Source organism: Mus musculus, chromosome 9 (assembly GCF_000001635.26).
Source record: "Mus musculus strain C57BL/6J chromosome 9, GRCm38.p6 C57BL/6J".
NCBI classification, from domain to species: Eukaryota; Metazoa; Chordata; class Mammalia; order Rodentia; family Muridae; genus Mus; species Mus musculus.
Genome location: NC_000075.6, coordinates 9,177,556 through 9,200,501, shown reverse-complemented (window position 1 = coordinate 9,200,501; position 22,946 = coordinate 9,177,556). Strand labels below are relative to the sequence as shown.

Below are 22,946 nucleotides of genomic sequence, written 5' to 3'. Positions count from 1 at the left end.
CTCATTAAAATACAAAACCCACAGGGATGGGGGAAGGATTATGGGAGGGGGTAACCAGGAGGGGGCAGCGAGCAGGATATAAAGTTAGTAAGTAAAATAAATAGGTAAACAAATAAAAAATATTTTAAAAAACGTAGACAACAACAACAAAATTAAAGGGAAAACCTAGCTATCTGACTAACTCCTAACCCCTTCCCCTTCCTTTTGCCAGTTTGCACATGTCTTTTTTCTTTTGTTATAAAAGAGGAGAAAATATATTCGATGAGGAAACTTATAAGTTTATTCTCCTAATCTTCCAAACAGCACTTCTTCTGTAGATAGAAAACTGAGACTACGAAGAAGAGCTTAAGCAATCTGGCTGAGACAGAAAAAGCTACTCCCTAGTGGAAATGGAATTCAAACCTACTAGGAAGGCGGCACTATGAGGAGCGAGTTCTGATGAGGGGTGAGGGCAAATGGCTGAAGGAAGGAAGGCTTTGCTGGGGTGCTGTGCATCTGAGGTCTGGAATGAAGGAGACCTGGAAACTCCTGTGACCTCCTGTGATTCAGGCTCTCCTCTTCTGCTCTGGGGAAAGTTTAGCCACTTCTAGAGTTTGGCACAGGGCTGCTATGGCTTTGGATCTTTACTAATAAATATATTGTTGTAAAACACATATTGCTACATGAGCTGTTTAACAGTGTTTGGTCAACAACTGACTGCATGCATATATATGATTTCACTCCTGTGTAGCCTAGAAGTGACAGGCTGGACCATCTGGGGTTGTGTAAGTATGCAGTGGCTAAATCGCCTAATGACGCATTTCTCCAAATGTATCCCAGACAGCCACATGCCTGTGTTCATGTGTGGGTGTGCTGTGTATATGTAAGCAGAGTATTATGATTCTTATCTCTTGTCCTAAGAAGACATGGGTAATGAAAGGTTCTCTATGAAGCCCTGGAGCAAGGGCATGTGGCTTCCAATAATTGGGCTTGCTTCAGGGAAGAAGACAGATTTATCTGATGGGCTGTCTGGATGTTTTGCAGAGTACATGTGACAGACAAGGAAGAGTGTGTCTGAGTTGGGCCCTAGTGAGACCTGGGGCCTCCTGAAAGACCATAGGCAGTCTGGGACGGCCTGGAGTTTGAGTGTGTGATGAAGACCGAGTGTGGGAAAGAAATGAACTCAGTACTGTTGTGTGTTCTGTGACCCTGTCCCATGAGCGACCTTTGCACATTCCTTCCCTTTCCTTCTCTCTGCGTCCCCTCTGGGAGACTGATGCTTCTTGAATGCCTCGATTTTAAGCACAGCATCTTCCTGCGTTCTGAATTACTAGCATAGCAACTGAGTGATGAGTAGGGAACACTGATATAAGATATTGCCCATTAAGCAGATTCTCTGTGAGGGACTGCTTTCCCACAGTACCCCCAAATAAAAGTAGAGATTAAGTTGATGATATAAAATAACCTAGTGTGGGAAGTATTTTTTTTTTAATCTAAAAACCATTGTTTTGTCTTTAGCTAATCCTAAGAGTAGGCTTCACCTGTCATTGTCTAATGACTGATGGTTGGGTGCTGTTTTGACATGCCCAGGCTTGGAAGGAAAGCCACAGGGTGTCTGGTCCAAGTAGAGACTTCCAGCCTTTCTAAATGCGTTCTTCAGTTTTTTAAACAAGCAAACTGGAGGGAACCTCTGTGACCTTTTCAGAAAATAGAAGGGTGACAGCAGATGTTCTAACAGAAGGGGGATGGGATTCGTTTCCTTTTTCTTCCTGAAATCAGTTCTTACCCAGGCTTTGAAACACCACTTTCTGCCTCCTCCTCATGGGTGGCCACGGGCTAATGTAATGTTGATTCTATTGATGACAATAATGTTTTATTCTCCAGCAGACAATTCCCTCCTGGATGAGAGGCAAGAACTTGTTTGTGGTGTGGCAAATACATGTGCTAGTATTACAGCCTTAACTGATTGCCCTTGTCACACTGCCACCTGGGTCTTCCTGTATGTTCTTTGAAGCTGTGAGAGAGGGAGGTGACCCCGAGACTGAAATAGTGTGGAGTCTCAGTCATTTATGCTTCCCAGAGCTGGTCACTCTGCACAAGGACGAAACACAGGAACAGGAGTGTGATATTGTCATTGCTCCTGTAATCTAAAATGCCCAACTGTCATGTGTGAGCTAAGTGTGTCAGCAACCTGATACCTTTGAAATAAAAGTGATTTGAACTTTTCCTAATTTTTATAAATTATATTTTTTGCATTATTTTTGAAAATTAATATATTATTTTATGGCTGGATATTTGCACACACACACACACACACACACACACACAAGACAGGTGTGCATGTCTTGGAAGCTAGAAGAGAGCATTGGGTCCTCTGGATCTCGAGTAACAGATGGTCATGAGCCACATGTGAATATTGGTAACTGAGCCCAAGTCTGCAAACGCATCAAGTGCTGTTAACCACCAGGCTATCTCTTATAACACCTGTGTTTCATTTTGAAGAAGATAATCAGTGATGTATATACATATATACATACATCCATACATAGAATGGTTGGTTCATTATGAAACCTACATGTTTCATAATGCCTCTTTTCTGTACCTATAACTCTCGAGCAAATGACGACTCCATCTGTAATGCAGAAAACCTTTACCAAAGAAGAACCTAAAAGACAGCTCTATTGCAGCTGAATGGTTTTGGCCCCAAATAGTAAATTTGCCACTGACTTAAACACATTTTCTATTGCCATTAAAATGTTTTGAAACACATGTGAACATCTGCAATGTATGTGTTCCATTAAAGCTTTATATAAGTATTATCTCGGTGCTTGAGAAAGATACTGACATTGTAGCACAGCAGCATCCACTAGTTCAAGGGCAGCCTGCACTTTCAGGACAGCTGGGAAAACAGAGTAAGATTTTGTATCACAACAAGAACAAAACAAAAGACCCAAAAGGTCTAACTTGGTGTCACATGTCATCCCAACATTTGGGCATGCGTCAGGAGAACCAGGAGCTTAAGCTTCAGGTATGTAGGCAGGACAAGTAACATGAGATCTGCCTTAGTTGCTTTTCTCTTTCTCTGATAAAATGCCCTGACAAGATTGCAGAAGGAGAAATGGCTTTCTGTGCCTTATGGTTCTGGAGGGGATGCAGTCATTGTGATGGGAAGTCATGGCAGAGGAACATGAGGCAGGTCTGTCACAGTATGCCTGTAGTCTGAAAGTGGAAAGAAAACAGAAAGTAGCTCCAGGATATTAAGGCTCAAATCTCCCCCTTCCCACTCCACTAATGTACTTGATCTAGCAGAGATCCATCTCGTAAAGCTCTACCTAAAGCATTTTAGGACTTTCCTAGCACAAAGCTTCAAACTCTTCTGTGTTCCTCATGCAAACCAGTTCTCAAAGCCTGTAACCCACACAGTCATTTTATCACAGCAATGATCTCAATTCTGATACAAATTTCTGTCTTATATTTTATTTCCTACTGCTTTATTAAACACTTGGATAATAGCAACTAAACCAGAAAGGGTTTATTTGGTTCATGGTTATAGGTTGCTGTTCTTCATTGTAAGGAGTCAAGGTGGTAGGAACTTGAAGTATCTCATCATAGCCACAGTCAAGAAGCAGAGAGGACGAATGAGTGCATGCTGTGTTCAACTCACTTTCTCCACTATCATGCAGTCCAGAATCTCCTGCCTAGGGAATGATGCCACCCATAGTAGGCAGATCTTCCCAACTCAAAGTAATCAAGGTGATCCCCCACAGACTTTCCCAGAGGCAAATCTTATTTAGACAATCATTCACTGAGACATTCTTCCCAGGTGGTTCAAGATTATGACAGGTTAATGATTAGAATTAATCACAAAAAGCAAGCTAATTAAAACAAACACAAACCAACTCAAGGAACATCACTCTCATATCTAATAATAAAGTACACTTAAGCAGAAAACAATTGCAAACTCGCTGAGATACATTGTTTTACACATACAGCTTAAATGGAGTGAGATGGTAGGTGGCAAGCTTAAAATGCTGATGGAGTATATTTTGACTTTCAGCTCTCATTGTATTCTTCTTGAACCAATCAGAAGTGTTGGGTCTTTAGCAGTATCATGGCTATATATGGGCAGTATGGTTATGGCAGAGGGATTTTTTTTTTACATACTAATACAATGAATGTTCTTTTAAAGTTTGGAAATATTTTATAATGAATGACATTTGAAAGGAGAAGCCATAAGCCACTGCCTTGGTTAAGATGTGGAGTATGTTGGCACCATGCCTGGCTCTTCCACAGAAAACAAGAAGGGACACTGTGGAGTGGTAGGGCCTGGGCTGCTTTGGAAATCAGGGCACAAAGATCATTATTCTCTACTTATACTGTGTGTTCTGTGATTTGTTTTCAATAAACTCATTCTCCCATATGTTTACAGACTTCATTTTCTGCTATTCTATTCCATTTTGAAACACTAAAGCAATTTTGGAACTATTTGGGGGGTTTAAAAAACCCCACCAGCCTACATTTTAAAATCGGTTTTAGTACATAACCCTTGAGTCAGCTCAATCCTGCCTTTCATTATGCAGTGATTTGAGAAAGACAGAAAGAATTGTTCTTTATCACTTCATTGTATTTTAAAGTCCATATCCCACCTTTAACAAACTGATGAACTACATGGATCTGTATTACCTTAAAGGCACATGAAGAGAGTTTTTTCAAGTCATTATTATACCACCTATCTCACTGAAATGCTACAGAGAAATAATCCACGTGTTTTTTTTTTTCCTCCATTTTACATAGGAAATAAAGGAGCAAGGCTTAGCTAGTTTCCTAGGTAACATAATCAGGAGTGAATACTGATCCCATGTGCAAGTCAAACCTATTGCTAGAGTGCCTTAAATAACACCTGGATGTTCTGTATGTCTACAGTTTTATGGTATTGTTTTTTAACATAGTAGTGAAAAATCTCATCACACCATTTACTATTTGGTTTCTTTGTATGTTTTAGTTTTATGAGATAGAGTTCGCTGGAATGTGCCAGAATACCCCAACATCACTTAACCCCTTGTGATTTCATTTAATCTTATGGCTAGGGAGTGGCTTAGCAGGTAGAGGCACTTGCTGCTAAGCCTGAAGAGGTAAGTTTGATTACTGGGACTCACATGGTAGAAGGAAGGAACCAATTTCCAAAAGTTGTCCTTTGACCTCCATACATATGTTGTGGCACCTGTATGAAAGCACTTGCAAACACACATAAACACACATATACTAGTAAAATGCAATAAAGATTAAGACCAGTATTAAAAATGTCTATAGATTATGCACACCTTTATTAAGTAATACTTTAAAAGATTCTTTAAGGTTTGTCTGTGTATGAGTGTTTCCCTGAATGTATATATGAGCATATGTGTGCCTGGTGCCCATGGAGATCTGGGAAGGTGTGGTTCTCTGGGACTGGAGTTATGGATGGTTGTGAGGCACCATATGGGTGCCTGGGGATTGAGCCTGGGTCCTCTGTAAGAGCAATAAGTGCTTTTAACTGCTGAGCCATCCTTCTAGCCCCTTAGGTAGTTAACTGCTAGTGTATTATCTATTTATGAGGGATGACTATTCTGTACGTGGCTGAGAAGGCAAGTTCTGTCCATTTAATATTGAAATGTATTACAAAGCAGCATGATGGCAAAGCTCCATGATACCCAATCCCCAAACGCAGAGCTCTTTCCTGGAGCTACTAACTCTCCTGTACTCCAGTGATTGTCATTAGCAGCTGAGCTGAGATTTAAAGAGAGAGGATTACTCAGCAGACACCCCAGGAATCCCAACTGTGTCCACTTGAGCAACTTTGTCTGGCTCTGGAGCTTCCCACACCCAGGAAAATGAGTTGTTCCTAATTATTTTGTTGCTGGGAAAAATAGAGACTTTGGGGCAATGATGTCTTCTGGAATGTCAGGGTTAATTAGACTGCATGTAGGCAGCCTGCCTGAGGTCACTGTGACATTCCAAGCTTAACAAAGAGATGGAGTGTTTTGAGCTCCCTACCTTTGAAATTTGGCTTTCTTCAGAAGTCCAAAACTTCAAATCTCTACCTCCTCAACTATGAGAAACTTTGAATGCTGGAATTGGTTTTCGTTGGTTTGTTTTTTGAGGCTAGGTTGCTTTGCTGTATAGCTCAGGCTAGTCTGTACTCCAATGTATAGTGGGTTCTCTTGCCTCAGCCTCCTGAGATTTGGGAATTTGGGATGGTAGGCATATGTGCATACATGTGCATGTGTGGAGTCCCTTTGAGCTGGAATTAAGCGTGGGTTGTAGGCAGCCCAGCTGGGTGCACGAGCAGTGTGAGCTGTAAAGGCTTGAGAGATGTCCTGGAAAGTTCCTTCCTACAAAGATTATAGATAACTCAATAATAATTAGTAAATAATAATAAATAAAAATAATTAACAATAAAGTAGGTCATTCATTTGATGAGCCTGTTCTCACACAGTACTTGTTTTAGTCAAATAGGTTTGTATTGAGGTCTGGAGAGATGGCTCAATGGTTGAGAGCACTTGCTAATGAGGATCTGAGTTCTGATCCCAACAACCACATAAGCTAGGCATGAATCTACCTGCTGTAGGGGCAGAGACAGGAGGTTCACACAGGCATGCTGACTGCCAGCCTAGTTCCAGGTTCAGTAAGGGACTGAATAAACTGGAAAGATGTGGAGTGGTACTGGACTGTATTGACACACTCTTCTGGACCTTGTAAGCAAGCAGGCTGGTGCAGGTACCCAACGAAACACCTGTGCACATGTGTGCATAGACATACATACACACCCCACACCTACAGCCCCCCCCCGCCCCCCCCCCCCAATCAACTTTCTTAAACAATTCTGCCTTTCTGGGTCTACAAAACAAATTTGGAGTACCTGAGAGTTCTGCAGGGTTAAAGACAATGCAGATAGAACACATCCCTATCCAGTGGAGCTGAGAAGACAGCTTTTCAACTTGTGAAAGCCACTTCTTAATGTAACCACTTCTAGACTCATTAAAGGCATGGAAGACAGTGACAGTAGTAGCCTATTGGCTGGAGGTGGAAAACAAGGAGAATTCTATTCAAATAAAACATTTGACTCTTGAATGTCATGACAAAGCTGGTTCTTTATTCCTAATCATTTTATTTCAGATCTTCTTAGTAGCTCTTCACCTACCTGCCATGCTTAACCCATTTGCACACTCCTCTGTGCTCCTCCCCCATTTATTTTTCTGAGTAGCATTTACCATTAGGACCTAGTACACAAGCTTACTGCTTTCTTTCAGTTGGGATGAAAGCTGGACAAATGCAGCAAATCAACTAACTTACATTTGCTTACTGTTAAGTAGCCAGATGTGTGCTTGGCACAGGGAAAGTACTGAGACCTAAAACATCCAGTAAGGTTCTTTCTGTGTGGCCCTAAAATAGAATGTGCATATCCTACAGTCAAGAACTAAGGACAGAGCAAATTCAGATACATTGTAGGATAATGTGAGCAACACATTATTAAGTAATTTTGTCTCCTGATAAGAAGAATGGACCTGTGGCCGTGACTGTTCTAATGCTGAAAGCGGTGGAGCTAGAAATGGGGCTTGTGTTTTTCTTCATGGTCCCATGGGAATGATTTTGTAAGACCGCCTGGAAAGGACTACACCAGAGCTAAGAAAGCATGAACAGAAAAAATAACATCCTCTTTCCAGAAACTACACTAAAAAATAAGTGTATTCTAGTTATTTATCCTGAAGGCAACTTGTCCCCTTAAGGTTGAATTGTCACATCATCAGAGACCTCGCTTAAAATTTTGCACTAGTTTATTGGGTATGGAATAAAACTCATCCAGGAATGAAGGAGTTACTGAGTCGTCAAACTTTAAAAAAATATCCCAGTGAGTGTTTATTTATTTCATTGAAACACTTATTGAATGTAAGGTCTTTAATTGAGTACTTCCCTATATATATGTTTTTGGAGATTTTGCGTTCTCTCTCTCTCTCTCCCTCTCTCTCTCTCTCTCTCTCTCTCTCTGCCGCTCTCTCTCTCTCTCTCTGCCGCTCTCTCTCTCTCTCTCTCTCTCTCTCTGCCTCTCTCTCTCTCTCTCTCTCTCCCTCTCTCTCTCTCTTCATTGACTTGATCTTGTGGTGGTGATGGCGTACACATACCATTGCCCTGCACTGTGGAGGTCAGGGAACAACTTTCAGGAGACTCATCTTTGTTTCTACCATGGGTTCCCGAGATTTGGCAGTTGTCAGGCATGGCAGTCCGTGCCTTTAACTTGCTGTTGGCCTCATCCTCTCAATAGGTTGAATGGTTTTGTTTTGTCTTTTACCCACCCAGCTCTCTCCCTGCCTTGCACTTTCTCCTCTGTTCTTTTGTCCCCTCTCTATCATTCTTAGTGTTGCGGGATAAAACCCAGGGATATGTTTTTGTTTGTTTTTGAGACAGGGCCCCACTATGTAGCCTTGCAGAGACTGGGACTTGTTATGTGGACCAGGTTGGCTTGGACCACCCAGAGATCAGCATGCTTTTGCCCAGAGTGCTGGGATTAAAGGTGTGTATCATACCCAGAAGAAACAGGGTTTTGTAAAAACTAGACAACAGATCCACCACTGAGCTACACCTTTGAGACATTTTACAGCCCATTAAAGTTATTAGTAAAGACTAGTGAGATGTCTCAGTAGGTTAAAGTACTTGCTGCCAAGCTTGAAGACCTGAGTTCTATACCTGAGACCCATATAATAAATGATGTTAACTGCCTTTCTCTGGTAAATTGTCCTTGATCTCCACATATATGCCATGGGGAGTGAACTTTCTGGCACTTATGCTCCCCTTCCCTAAACATATGCATATACAATAAAAACTTAAAAAAAATATAGAAAGAGATTGGTAAAACCTGAGCTTATATTTAAACCACGACAGTCAAATAAAACTCATTACCTTAGTAAGAAAGAACGTTTTTTTTTTCTAATCATTTCTCCTGCTGACCTGTCTAAAGTTAATTTGTGCCCCCCCTTTTTTTTTCCATTTTTTATTAGGTATTTAGCTCATTTACATTTCCAATGCTATACCAAAAGTCCCCCATATCCACCCACCCCCACTCCCCTGCCCACCCACTCCCCCTTTTTGGCCCTGGTGTTCCCCTGTACTGGGGCATATAAAGTTTGCAAGTCCAATGGGCCTCTCTTTCCAGTGATGGCCGACTAGGCCATCTTTTGATATATATGTGCCCCCTTTTATCATGCAGTTATAAGCAATTCTAAATGGAGACTCTGGATTTAAGTTGTTAAATTTGGAGACTGGGGCTTTATCTTGGTAGTGAAACACTTGACTATAACATACTAAGGCCTACTCTCCACCCACAGCATCACTTAACATGTTCTTCATAGGATGCGAGACATGAACATGAAGTTATCCACTGGACAGGAGGTCAGAAGCCAAGAGTAGCAGGGTCAGAGCTGTGGACATTGTTTGCCATGTGACCTGGCATTATGATCTCAGAGCAGAGTTCACTCCAGCCAAGGACAGATACCCTGAGTCCCCATGTATACTAAACCTATGCTGTTTTCTTTTGCTGACATAAGGAGTCTCTATTAGCTCTGGCTGACCTGAAACTCAACTTTGTAGATCAGGCTGGCCTCTAACTCACAGATCTGCTCACCATGTCCTATTGAGTACTAGGATTAAAGGTGTGCACAATCATACAGGACTTTCAGAACTTTTTTATAAGACCTATTTGTAACTGGAAGATGCTGAAAGAAAACAGAAAACCATATATCTTTTTCTATAATAATGGATGTTGATCAGATGGTTTAATGCCTTTTAATAATTTTTTGATTTTAAGAAAGAACCTGTAGCCATTCTGTCTGCTCAGACTCCACCCACTGGATTCAGTATCTATCTCACTCAGCCTGAGTTTCCTGGGACTCTGGTTTTCTTTTCTTTGTTTCTCACAGCACTTTTCATAGCCAGAGGTAAGTTTGGGCGTACTCACTGCCTTTTTATCTCTAAGTGATCTTTTCGAGGTCTAGAGAGGGATCAGTTTACTTTCTGTAAATAACTACACTGAACCCTAAGATCTGCTCTGCTTAGCTGATTGTCCAAGTCCTGGGAAGGAATGTTCTTCATCCTTTTGTGGTTATTGCCTGGGGAGGCTGAGGGCCTGTGGATGTCAATACATGTAATTACAAAGTGAAAACTCACCTGAGGTGTTTCAGCAGATGCTCAATGGTGAGGACCATAACAATACAAGTAATTGTTAAACTTCCCCTTGAAGCACACTGCTGGGTCACTCAGCATTAGCCATCAGAGTGGTGTAGTTATATGTTCACTAGCCCTCCTGTATCTAGAAAACCTGGTTATATTCTCTCCTGCATCCATTCACTCTGGCATTTATCCTCTTTCCAACTCTTCTTCTGCCGTTTCCTGAGCTCCAAAGGGAAGGATTTGATGGAGATACCACATTTGAGACTGAGTGTTCTAAGGTCTCTTATTCTCTGCACATTGACTAGCTTTGGGTCTCTGTATTTGTTCCATCTGCTTGCAGGACGAAGCGTCTCTGATAGTGGCTGAGCAAGGCAAATATCTGTAGCAGAATTCCATTAGGAGTCATTGTATTGCTGTGTTTCGTTAGCACAGCATGGTATTTGGTTCTCTTGTAGGTTCATGACCTATCTAGTCTTAGGTTCTTGCCCGCTTCAGTGCTTTGAAACAGCATTGCACATGGGGTTCCATATCATGAGGGGAAATATAATTTCAATGAAAGTAGAGTTGGGGGGAATGACACAAAGCCACTGTCTGAAATAAAAACAACATAACTATAGGAGAAAGATGGTAATCCAGAAGACAACAGCTTAGTGTGTGGCTTTGCAGGGAAATGAAAGTAGCCAAACCATGTTTCAACAGCAAATATCTTTAGCATATGATTCTAGGAACGCTTAGATGGAAAAAGGAAATAAATTGTTAAGAGTTGGCAATAGGCTGGTGAATGCCTGAGTAAAGGCAACACAAAGTCTTGCTCAAAGCCTTGATCTTGGGTAGACAGAAATGGTATGTGCTCCAAAGAAAAGTGGCTGCAACTGTGGAGGGCTAGGGAGATAGCTATAGTCAGAAGGCCTGTCAAGCACGCAGGAAGTCCTGGGTCCACAATGAGCATTCATACCTGGTATGGGACTGCCCAGCACTCATGAATTCAAGGTTCTCCTTGACTATCATTACGTTTGAGTCCAGCATGGGTTCCATAAGATCCCGTCTCAAGCAGAGAGAAGAGGCATGGTTATGAAATCAAACAAAGAACCTGGGGCAGCTGCAGACTCCCACTGGCATTCACTCTTTCACAAGCATTTTCCCTAGGGCAAGAAGATGTGTGGTTTATTTTGTCGTTTGAGCTATCTGTTTTTAACTTGGGTTGTAGCAATAGTGAAATCTTTGTGGCTTTTCGTTTTTAATTTTTATGGAATTTATGGCTCTATAGACATCATAGATAAAATCTGGGCAAGTATTGGACTCTTGTTGTTGTTATTTTTAGACTGGAATCTTCTGGAATAGCTTCCCAAACACATAGCATTCATGGGATTACAGACTGTTTGGTCTTCACAAGCAGCCAGTCCCACTATTTATTTTTACTGAAGCTCTCCTGAAGATAGGAATTGAATACCATATTAAATGTGTTATGCTTACAATGAAAATATTTCATCTTCTGCATCTGCTATCATAATAAATAGGGATTTAATAGTTAATGATTGTGCGAGTCAGTACTTGTTCTGAATGCTTAGGAAATTTCACATAATATCCACAGCAGTCTTGCATGGAGTTAGTGTCTTTTTTTTTTTTTCTTCCCCTACAAGAAACCTGGGATTTGATGAAGCTAACTTCTTGCTCAGGCATGACTTCTTTGCATGCTAGAAGGAGGTGTTTTGTTGATGTGTGTTGCTTTTGAGAGGAGTGAGTGTATCCTATGTCAAATGGGTGCAGAGATGAAGGTCCAGAATGTTCTTCAAAAAGAATGAGGCCATTCACACTGCACTGTTGGTTTTCTTCCTCTTTGAATGCCGCAGAGTCTGGTTGTTCCACCCTGGCACACATCAGACGAGTTAGGTGGCCTTGGGTAACCTGTTCTTCTCTGTGCCTCCAGGGCATTGTGAGCCATGTCAGGGCTGTGTGGCCTCTGCCAGTTCTATCTATGGTGCTGTTTCCCACCAGCTTGCCCATTGCAATGTAGTGGCCTCTTGGGGAGAGATGTTCCTTGACTCTGTTTTACTTTACATGTATGAGTGACTAACAATCCCGGAGCTTTGTCCTGGAGTCTTCTGAGGAATATTTCTTTAAATTATCCAACATCCATTATTTTCTGACATGTACATAAAATAGAAACTTGCGAAACAATCATGTGTAGAGACTTTGTTCAAGTGAAAGCCGTAGAAACCCTGAGTTCCATTGTGTTTTCCTTGGATGCTCCATGCCCAGCATGATTCCTTAGGACTTTCCTGCATAGAACAAGCTGACACATATGATTCCAGAGAGAGCCCTAAAACATCTCTGAGATGATTAAAAACTGAGGCTTATTTGCCAGACTCCTGACTTGGTCTGTTCTGTAATGTGCTGTGTGGCTTGCATTACATTAAAGCTTCTGTTCCATTACCATGAGCATTTCAGCAACTTGCCTACAATGGAATCTTTATGCACATTCTTCTCTTCCTGCGACTTTGCCCCTCTCTTCTTCTCTATTTCTTTTTTCCCCTCCCCCTCCCTGTATGTATGTGTTATCACTAATGAACTAAGGTTTTTTGTTTTTGTTTTTCAAGGAGCAAAGAATATATACCTATCTCCTCTCCTAGCCTACTCTATATTTCCTCCAACAAGACTACTCCCTAAAGTGTCCATATTCTCCATAGGTAGCACTATCAATCAGGGCAGGATTCAGATACATGAGACATTGCAGGACATGTCTCATTCAAAGTGCAACTGTGGGACATGTGGGCTTGTAATAGCATAGAAGGAGGTAGTCTCTGAGAGTTTAATTATTTACCCAGCTCCTACAAATCTGTGCTTGCAACCATCTAACATGTACTAATGACAAGATGTGACAGGTACTGGGTAGATTCATGGGTGACAGCCTTTCTTCACCTTATTGTACTGTTTAAACTATGCTGGCTAAGTTAGGTTTACACACATCTGATATAGAAGAGAGACTAGAGAGCCTCTGTGTGCAGCACATACAAAAGCCTCCATGTACAATACTTTGATAAGGGAGAGGTAAAGTGTGAAGATGGAAGAAGACAGGGGAGGCTTTTTGAAGAGATGGAGGAATCTTGAAAGGATCATTTTTATTCTAGAGTGTGAACTAAATATATGTTCTTTTAAAAAATATATAGTTTTCATTTTATGTGCATTTGGTGTGAGAGTGTCAGATCCCCTAGAACTGCAGGTAGCGAGTATCTGTGAGCTGCCATGTGGGTGCTGGGAATTGAACCCCTGTCCTCTGGAATAGCAATCGGTGCCCTTAACCACTGAGTCATCTTTCCAGTCCCTAAGTACATGTTCTAAGTAGGTAAGATAACATAACTACAAGACAGAACATGGTTTATTTAAGATGGTGAAATTTTTCTGCTGCCTGTGAGTTTTGATAGTATTGTTGGGTCTGTCGAAGCTGCGCTTTAGAAGTTTCTGGACTCAGGAAATTATTAGCTTTGCTGGTACCTGGCTGTATCTCTCAAGTTTCTGTTTTTATTGATGCCTGTGATAGTTCTCCCCCAGCAGGATGCACTGTGCCTTCTAAATTTCCACCACTATCCAAAGACTGCAGACTGTGGCAGAGGCTGGGAGTGCTGGTATGGCTTGCTGGATTAAAATTCTGGTTAACTTCTTATGATGTTAGTCTGTGTGAAGTTGTGAATAGACGCTGACTTTCTTTTCTTTCATGTGTCTGTCTGTCTGTCTGTCTGATATCTATCTATCTATCTATCTATCTATCTATCATTTATTTACTTACTGAAGATGAGTTGCGTGCCCAGCACAGATAGTACATGAGGGGAAATTAGAGGAGAACTTTCAGATACTGCCTTCTCCTACTGTGAGCTCCATTAACCTCTGGGCCATCTTGGTGGCCTGTGCACACCCTGTCTGTAATTCAGGATTTTCATCTGCAAAATGAAAATGTTGCTATCTAGTTCTCAATGGCTGCTGCAGAGACGTCAGGGTTGGTTGTGTTAAGTGCTTTGAAGAGTACCAGGTGCACAGTATGATCTGTATGGTTACCACGGTCGGTCTTGTCAACCTTTTAGTGTTAACCTTTTAGGAGAATTTGTTTATTACCTCTGCTGCAGCTAATTGTATCCCTTATACCTCTATTGGACTGTGCTCTTTGTAAAGAAGCATTGGTACATTTGCTCTGTTCTGTTTTAATTCTCTTTTTTCTCTTTCTTTCCTTCTTTCTTTCCTTCCTTCTTTCTTTCCTTCTTTCTTTCTTTCTTTCTTTCTTTCTTTCTTTCTTTCTTTCTTTCTTTCTTTCTTTCTTTCTTTCCTTCCTTCCTTCCTTCCTTCCTTCCTTCCTTCCTTCCTTCTTTCTTTCTTTCTTTCTTTCTTTCTTTCTTTCTTTCTTTCTTTCTTTCTTTCTTTCTTCCTTTCTCTCAGTTTTATCTCAACTGAAACTTGCTACGTAGCTGAGGCTGATGAGGAATCCATCATCTTCCTGGAATTCTTGCCTCCCATGTTCTAGGGTTACCTGGGTGTCCCACCAGGCCTTGCTTTTTGTTTCTATGTTTGGGTTCTCATTGCCACATAGTGTCTGTCTGCCCTCTTCACAGTAGAGTGAAGTCGATGATGTATGTCTGGGGATATGTCCCCTTGGAGATCTATTTAAACCTAATCCTAGAAATACTGAATTTTGGAAATGTGGTTCATAACAGTGGACTGACAGGTTATATATGTTCCCATAGAAGCATATCTTACTTGGCTAACTTCATAGTAAATCCATTGATTCTTCTAAAATATAGGTAGATCTCAAGCTTTAAGTCTATGTAAAATATAGTTATATTTATAGGAATATAATTAAATACTTACTTGGGACTTTGCATTCCTCTTATGAAATGAGGTTACAGAGTATCACTAGTGTTATCTCTTCCTGGATGGTACATGTTATTATTGCTGAATAAAGTGCAATGCCATGACTTCCAAGGTGAATGAGAATACTTGGGAAGCCACTCCACAAACAACTCTCAGGCAGGCAGATAGGAATGTGGCACTCAAAGCCTGTTGACTGTGGGTGACATTGCTCCCTGGGAAATGAATGTGGTCTCTGCCCTGGCTCCAGCTGGAACAGGTTTTCTTGGTTGTCTTTAGATCCCAGTATCTGGGCTTGATCCTCTGCGTGGCATGGTCCATAAGTTTTTTAATTAAGTGTTTACTTCTTTAGTTCTATGAATATGTGCTATCTGGATGTGTGGATGTGCACCATATGAATGACTGATGTAAGTGGAGGCCAGAAGAACAGCCCCCCGGGACTGGGATTTTAGAGGGTTGTAAGCTACCATATGGGTTCTTGGAATCCTCTGTAAGAGCAGTGCTCTTGACTGCTGAGCCATCTCTCCAGCCCATGGTTTATGCTATTAATCTTTCCTTTTGAATTTAGGTGGAAAAATTGATTTGCTGTTGTTTGGGACAATTTAAAATTTAACAATACATTTAAAATATAATTTTTTAGAAAAAATATAATCTCATATAGCCCAAGCTTGTCATAAACTTTCTGTGTAGCCAATGTTATCCTCCCAAATCCACATCCTAAGAGCTGGGCTTATAGGTGTGCACCACCACATCTGTTTTATGGGTTGTGGAGGACAGAAAGCAAAGGTGCGTGGATGCTATACAAACATTTCTACAACCAGAGCTATAGCCCTTAATTTGGTTTAAAACCAAGCTCATTTTATGATGAGCTTTATTTATTTAAATAAATCATCTTTATTTAAAGGATCTTTATTTATTTAAACAAGTCATCTTTATTTAAAGGAAGTTGAAGCTGTACTTTCATTTGGGGACTTCATCTAGACAACTATGGAGTTGAGTGTGGCTCTGATTTTATTTTATATGTTGTTTTTTTAGTGTTCTGATTGAATTTGAGGCTTTGAACATGAGAAGTCTGTCCTTTCTCCTTAAGCTACACCTTCGGCTTGTGTTATTTTCAAACGAATGAAGGACATTGGGCTTTATAGTTCAGAATTGTACACCAAGTAGGAGATAAAACCAAGATTATCGATTTAGGGAGCATTCAACATTTTTGTGTTGCATTGCTAACAGCAAACATAAGTTCTTTGCCTTGATAACATTATTGTTTGGCATTTCAACTTTGGCAGCTGCAAAGTAAGACTAAATAGAAGGGGAGGAAGGATTCAAAACCCACTAGTAGCTGAGTACATCCAACTCTCATCTTTCCTCTTTAGTCCTAGAATTGTCCTGTTACCTGCTGGAGGTCTGGATTCCTGCGTGTAATCCTAACTGATATGCTTCCAAAAGCACTGTGGAGGGCTTGGGATTGGGGTTGGGGGTCAGGACCAACTTAACCTAGTTTTAAAATAGACACTCATCTGTTACACAGAGACACACAGTAATACCTGTTGCATCAAAAGGGGACACTTGAAATGTCTAAGTCTGATTTCTTGAGCATGTTTTAGGGACTGTGGTTTGCTATGCCACTCTGAACATGTCCTTTCTCCTTTTTTGAGATGCTTGCCTTAGAAACACTCAGTGTATTCTCAGTGCTCTCCAGTTGCCAGGAGACTTTTTGGTTCATTGTCTACCCTGTCTATCCCTTACAGAGGCCAATTGCAAACCATAGCCTAGCAGATGAGTAGTACATTGAGGTACAGATGCCACTGAAATTTTCTCTAGATTCCTTTATTCCTTGGATCATGGGATGTCTGTCAAATGAATTCAGAGCACACACATGAAGCATTACATAGTAGACAAGGTTAGTTTATTGCAGAAAAATAAGGTACTCTTATTCTGGGGAATAGTCTTCAAGAGAGCCAATGAGGAAGAAAACACAGCCTTAGAGAGGCCAGTGGCCAGAGAAACCACTGTGCTGGTCCATATGGAGCTTTTATATTATCTCTTGAAGTTATTGGCATAGCTTTTCTGGGCAGCACATTTCTAACCAGGGTATTCACAGAATTAGCTTTTGTAAGAGAGCTCGGTAGTAATTTTGTTCTTTAACCAAAAGCCTCCAGTTAGGTAAAGTGTGTTAGCATCTAGGCAATTCCACTAGGCTCTTTACAGGGACCTAGCAATGGCTTATGTAATAACCTGCGCCCATCACCTGCCACCACCAGGTGAAGTGGGGGTGGCATATAAAAGCACTGCTGGCCACCCCAGTGTTCCCGACCAGTCTCTCTTTCTCTCTCTTTCTGTCCTTCTCTGTCCCCCACTCCTTCTCTGCCCTCATGACTCTGCTCCCATTTGTCTGCCTGTCTACATGTCCACTTGTCTGCGTCTTCCCTGTCTCCAGGTCCTCATGCCCCCTACACCGCACAATAAACCCCCTCATACCAGATGTGTTGCATGGCATAATTTCTCAGGGGGATACCTTGGCATAGGAAGGCTCCCTCTCCACATTATATTTCATAACAAAGTGACCTTAGGATCCTTGGGCCCTTTTGTATGTTGTGTCTCCACTTACTATAAGAAGAATGTCTAAGACCCTTTCTTTTGAGGAGCAGTCAGCATCCTACAGTTTCTTCTCCTGCTTTAACAGCTGCTGATTATGGGATGGGCATATTCACGAAGACCCCAAATCTACTTATGAATTGCTGTCTAACACAGTTACAGAACTTACCCACACTGTACCACTAGTTACTGTAAACCATAGGGGTGGAAACCAATCAACCTTCTTGCGGGGCCAGTGTCCAAGTGCTTGCCTGCGTTTAGTGTCACAATAAGCAGGCACTTTCTTGTTTGAGGATAGAAATCATTGTGGGCATTCACAGCAATGACTGTGAAGGAACAGCCGAGCTTTTGCTTTGTAGTTCAGGAATCCATAGATCTAAGAAGATATTTAGGGAGAAATGGAAGCTTATACCCAGAGTTCCATAGGACACACGTGTCCAAGCAGCTCATCTGGTATTACAAGAGGCTCAGAAGGTCTCTTGATGGTGGGAGGGAGGGAGAAGGAAGGACATTCATTGGAGAATCCCTGGTCTCTTGTGCTGCCAGCAAAGCATGAGCCTTCTTTATAGTCTGTGTGGGACAGTAAAGAGAGGTTAAATTGTACGTTTCCCTCTGGTCTTAGCAAGAGTCCTCACAGACAGCTTGGCTTAACACATCCTAGGAATCAGAATCATAGTGCCTTCTCTGTCTTCACACTATTTGATATGGCTATTACTGTTATTCTGTTTAATTAGACCTGGTCACCCTGGTAAATGCCTGTTTTTTCATGGCCCCCTTTTTTGAAAAGCCCATCAGCCTTACTACCTGTGTAAGCAGGAATCAAGATAATAATGGGTGCTACTTACTTTCTTTTCTAAGAAGCACCAGGTACAAACCTCCTCTACTCCTCCCAACAGTCCTGAAGTATAAATACCTTGTTGTGCAGATCAGAAAAATGAGCCTGTGGAAAGAGGAGCATACTGCACGCAACTGGGAAGTCTATCCCATAAAGCCCTTGTTTTTCTTGCTGACTTAGAGTTCACCAGGAAGCTCTCTTCATCTTTCTTCTTGAATTCAAAGTATCCAGAAGTGGGATTTAGGAGCTGGCCCTAGAGTTTTTCTCTTTAATAAGAAGAGATGTCAATCTGTGAGAAATATCCTCTTTTAAAGACATAGTTTATTTTGTAAATAAAAAAAAAACAACCAAACAAAACTTCTTCCTAATACATTTAAAACAAGATGTCAATAGAATTTTCCAATTTTTGAAACTTGGGGACTGTGTTCCACAGAACTGCCTTTGGGGAATGCAGCAAGGAGGCCAATCCCTTGTGTTGAAGGATGCTCCAGTGTTTTTGCCAATGGTTCCTTGTGTATTTATGCTTTCATAAGTGTTTAAGTCCTGTAAGGAAGACTGAGGACAGCAGAAGTCAGGACTATCACAGTAGACACGGGACTGAGCTTAGGTCTAACAGAAATAGTGGAGAGTTTACTGTCTGCTCTGAGCAGATTTAGGAGGAATTGTTAGTTAAGGAAACCTGACAAGGAGTGATGTGCATGGTGGGGGCCTTTGTGCTTGAGGACAGGCAAGGAATTCTACATCAAAGATTAGCGGGCGTGGTGTGGGGTGTGCTAAAGAAGCTGGATGTTGAGGCTGGGGACTCTCTCTCACTTAGCAGGATCCTTGCTAAGAGCAGGCTGTAGGGACCCACCAAGGAAGGCCATGAGGCTGAACTCTGATTAAGTTTCATCTCGGACATCTTAGTCCCTATAGATTTGGTCAAATTTGGGTTTAATATTGATTTATAACTCATGTAAGAATACTATTAAGTAGAATACATATGTCATTTAATTTGAAAAAGCTGTACATTTTCTTACTGTAAACAACTTCAGAAGAGTCAGCAGACAAAGGTCAGCATGGTTCTGGGAGATGAGAATGCCATGGTTTCCCTGATGTGTACTGTGAGGTCATTTTTAGTTTCATTTGATACATTTGAGTGGAGTTTAAGGACCTGTCACTGATCTTATAAATCCTTCATTCTATTCTGGAAATGAGTCATTGTTATTCCAATTTTCCATATAATAGCAGGAAACAAAGCCCAGAACAGTTCAGCAAGCAGCCCAAGTAACATAGCAAGCTGGTGGAGGGGCATGGCTTTCAATTCAGGCAGCCCACCTCGGACTAGAAATGCATCCAAGGTGGCTGATTCGCAAGCTTACTTTTTGGGGGTCTGGCATGGAAGGTACTTTACTCTTCACCCCAGAAATAAAGATGAGTTCCTTTTCTGACTTTCCACTCTAATCCTTGCCTGGATTGAAGCCTGCATGAGAATGTGTTTATACAGTTTTCCAACAAATCACAAAGTTCTTTATAAACAGCCTCTCAGGTCACATTTTGCCTGTGGCACCTAAGCCAGTAATCCACTGGGTAAAACCCATTCCTACCTTTCTCACAGGGTGCATGGAGCTTTTCCTATCCATCATTCAGCTTCTTCTGAGCTCTGCTAGTCACCTTTCACGAATTCCTTCTGTTTTCAAATAAATGTCTCATTTATGATGTGTGAGTGGCCATTCCCTGATAGAGGCTTCCAGGCAATTTACTGGACTCACTCTTGTCTTGAAGGGTCAAAGGGCAGTTTCAGACTCTAAAGCATGTAGCTATTTAGTAGTCTTGTTATATTTTCTTCAATTCACCAAGCTCGTATTTTTTAAAACCATGTTTTCCTTTGATTTTCTGAAGCACCTCACCTCATGATGGGTCTCTCTTCACTGCAGATCTGTCCATGGCTGTACAGAAGTTTTCCCAGTCTCTGCAAGACTTCCAGTTTGAGTGTATTGGAGATGCAGAAACTGATGATGAAATTAGTATTGGTGAGTACTGGAGTCCATGTGCTGACTGCAGGTAGTGTTCTCATTGAAATCACACAGACTCTGCACATTTCTAAATAATAAATATTTAGAATAGCCTCTAAATTTAATAAAACTGAAGGTGTGATTTTGAGTTTCTGTGGAAATACATTACAAATCATTTCTAAATTGACCCCTCCTCCCCTTACTTAATCATTCCAACTCAGGTAAGCACTTTGAGAAAATAGTGATAACACTGCCTCTGTCTTCAAACACAGGCAGTACATGTGGTATAGGATTTAAGGGCTACCTTTCATTTTCCTTACATCAACACTGAATTCTTGGCTAACACTAGCATTTCACCCATGGAAGGAGTTACAGAGACAAAATTTGGAGCTGTGATAAAAGGATGGACCATCTTGTGATTGCCATATCCAGGGATCCATCCCATAATCAGCTTCCAAACGCTGACACCATTGCATACACTAGCAAGATTTTGCTGAAAGGACCCAGATGTAGCTGTCTCTTGTGAGATTATGCCAGGGCCTAGCAAACACAGAAGTGGATGATCACAGTCAGCTATTGGATGGATCACAGGGCTCCCAATGGAGGAGCTAGAGAAAGTACCCAAGGAGCTAAAGGGATCTGCAACCCTATAGGTGGAACAACATTATGAACTAACCAGTACCCCGGAGCTCTTGACTCTAGCTGCATATGTATCAAAAGATGGCCTAGTCGGCCATCACTGGAAAGAGAGGCCCATTGGACTTGCAAACTTTATATGCCCCAGTACAGGGGAACGCCAGGGCCAAAAAGGGGGAGTGGGTGGGTAGAGGAGTGGGGGTGGGTGGGTATGGGGGACTTTTGGGATAGCATTGGGAAATGTAAATGAGGAAAATACCTAATTTAAAAAAAAAAGAAAGGAAACAAAGCACATTTAGTCATGATATATTGAACTAGCGTTCTAACAGATTATGCTTCAACAACTCTCAGGCAGAAAGTATGTTTCATTTTTGGAAAATTTTTGAGACCAGGCCCCGCATATACCAGATTTCCTTCAACTTACTAGGTGGGCAAAGTGACTTTAAATTTCTGGTTTACATGGTATTGGGATGGAACCCAAGGCTTTATGGATGCTAGGCAAGCCAGTGCTTACTTGTAAGCTATAGGAGTGTGAGGGACACATGGTTATTGCTGGTACCTGGGTTTGTAGATGGTTCTTCTTGGTTCAGTCTGGCTTGGAACGTGGCTCACTTATGACTGTTAGGGAGTCCATCGCAGTGAGGAGAGACCTGCTTGCTATATGAACATGGAACAGCAAGTCCCTTCCTTCATCCTTAGGATGAGCAGCAAGTCCCTTCCTTCATCCTTAGGATGAACAGCAAGTCCCTTCCTTCATCCTTAGGATGGGTGGGAAGGATGAGCAGAAATGGTCAGGCCCCCTCATCCTCTGGAACTGTCTGGTCGCCTTTCTTGTTACATTGATGGAGATCAGACCACTAGGTTGTCGATATGCTCGGCATATGCTGTCCCACTTGCTTCTGGCTTTTTCACATTTGTGTTGTAAATACATACAGCCAACACAGCCAGGTAAAGCCTAGGCTATATTACAGGAGAATAATAACACACAAGCATCACTATTTAGGAAAACAATACTCAAGTAATTGTATTAGTTTTAACTGTGTTATAAAACTAAGTTCTGTGAATGCAAAAGCAAGGCTCCTTTATGTCTTGGCATTTGACTTAGGCTAACCTCATCAGAGATAGTCTTTTGGAGATATGATTTAAGAAGCTTTCAATTTTCTATGTGTTTCTAATAGAATGAAGCACACATAATTAGTAGTTTTTCCTTTGCAAAAGATTATGCAAATACTTCTGAGTCTGTACAGGCACCATTTAATTTAGTGACTTTATTCTATCAGGTCATACCTATGAGCGTATGAAAATTAATAAAATGGTGTCTTGAGTACATACTGGTTGCTCCAGATTTTCTCTCACTATCACTGCTAAGAATGCATGCAACAGCTGTCCATTATAGCCTGTAGCTTTCCAACAAGCCTTTGCTCAGGCTTCTCTTGAAGTCACACTTGAGGAATGTGGGAGCTGCAGAGGCAGGGTCTTAGGCATACACTTCACAGCCTTCCAAGCAGGCACTAGATAACTTCCCAGGCTAGTGGGGAACTCGATCTCTCATCTGTTTGACTCTTTCCAGTATAACTAAACATACAATGCTGTGTTCTGCTTGTTTCTAGATTAGATTGGAAAGGTGTGCGTTGCCCAGTACGCAAAGGCTTAATGTCAGCTGCCAATATGTAATTATATTCTGTTTAAAGGCTCTGGGGATAGTATATAGATGAGAGATGAGGTGAGGGTAATGAAGGAGTAAATGCTGCTTGCTAATTTTACATCACCGCTGTGTCTTTGTGCTACTGCAGATGGAACACAGAGACTCTCACTGAGTCTGACCACTGAGCTATGTTCCCAGTCCTGCGTGA

General features: G+C 41.5%; 1 protein-coding gene across 9 annotated transcripts in view; it reads left to right on the top strand.

The window, feature by feature from the left end:
* The window catches only part of Arhgap42 (Rho GTPase activating protein 42), a 246,521-nt gene that overhangs the window by 38,526 nt on the left and 185,049 nt on the right, over positions 1–22,946 (top strand). For 8 of the 9 annotated variants that reach the window (NM_027823.2, NM_001372564.1, NM_001372563.1 and 5 more), the window contains exon 2: positions 20,380–20,475. The exons of the other annotated variant lie outside the window; for it this stretch is intronic. In NM_027823.2, the coding sequence (NP_082099.1) occupies positions 20,380–20,475 (96 nt within the window). The remainder of the gene's footprint in view (positions 1–20,379; positions 20,476–22,946) is intronic. 9 annotated transcript variants of the gene reach the window in all.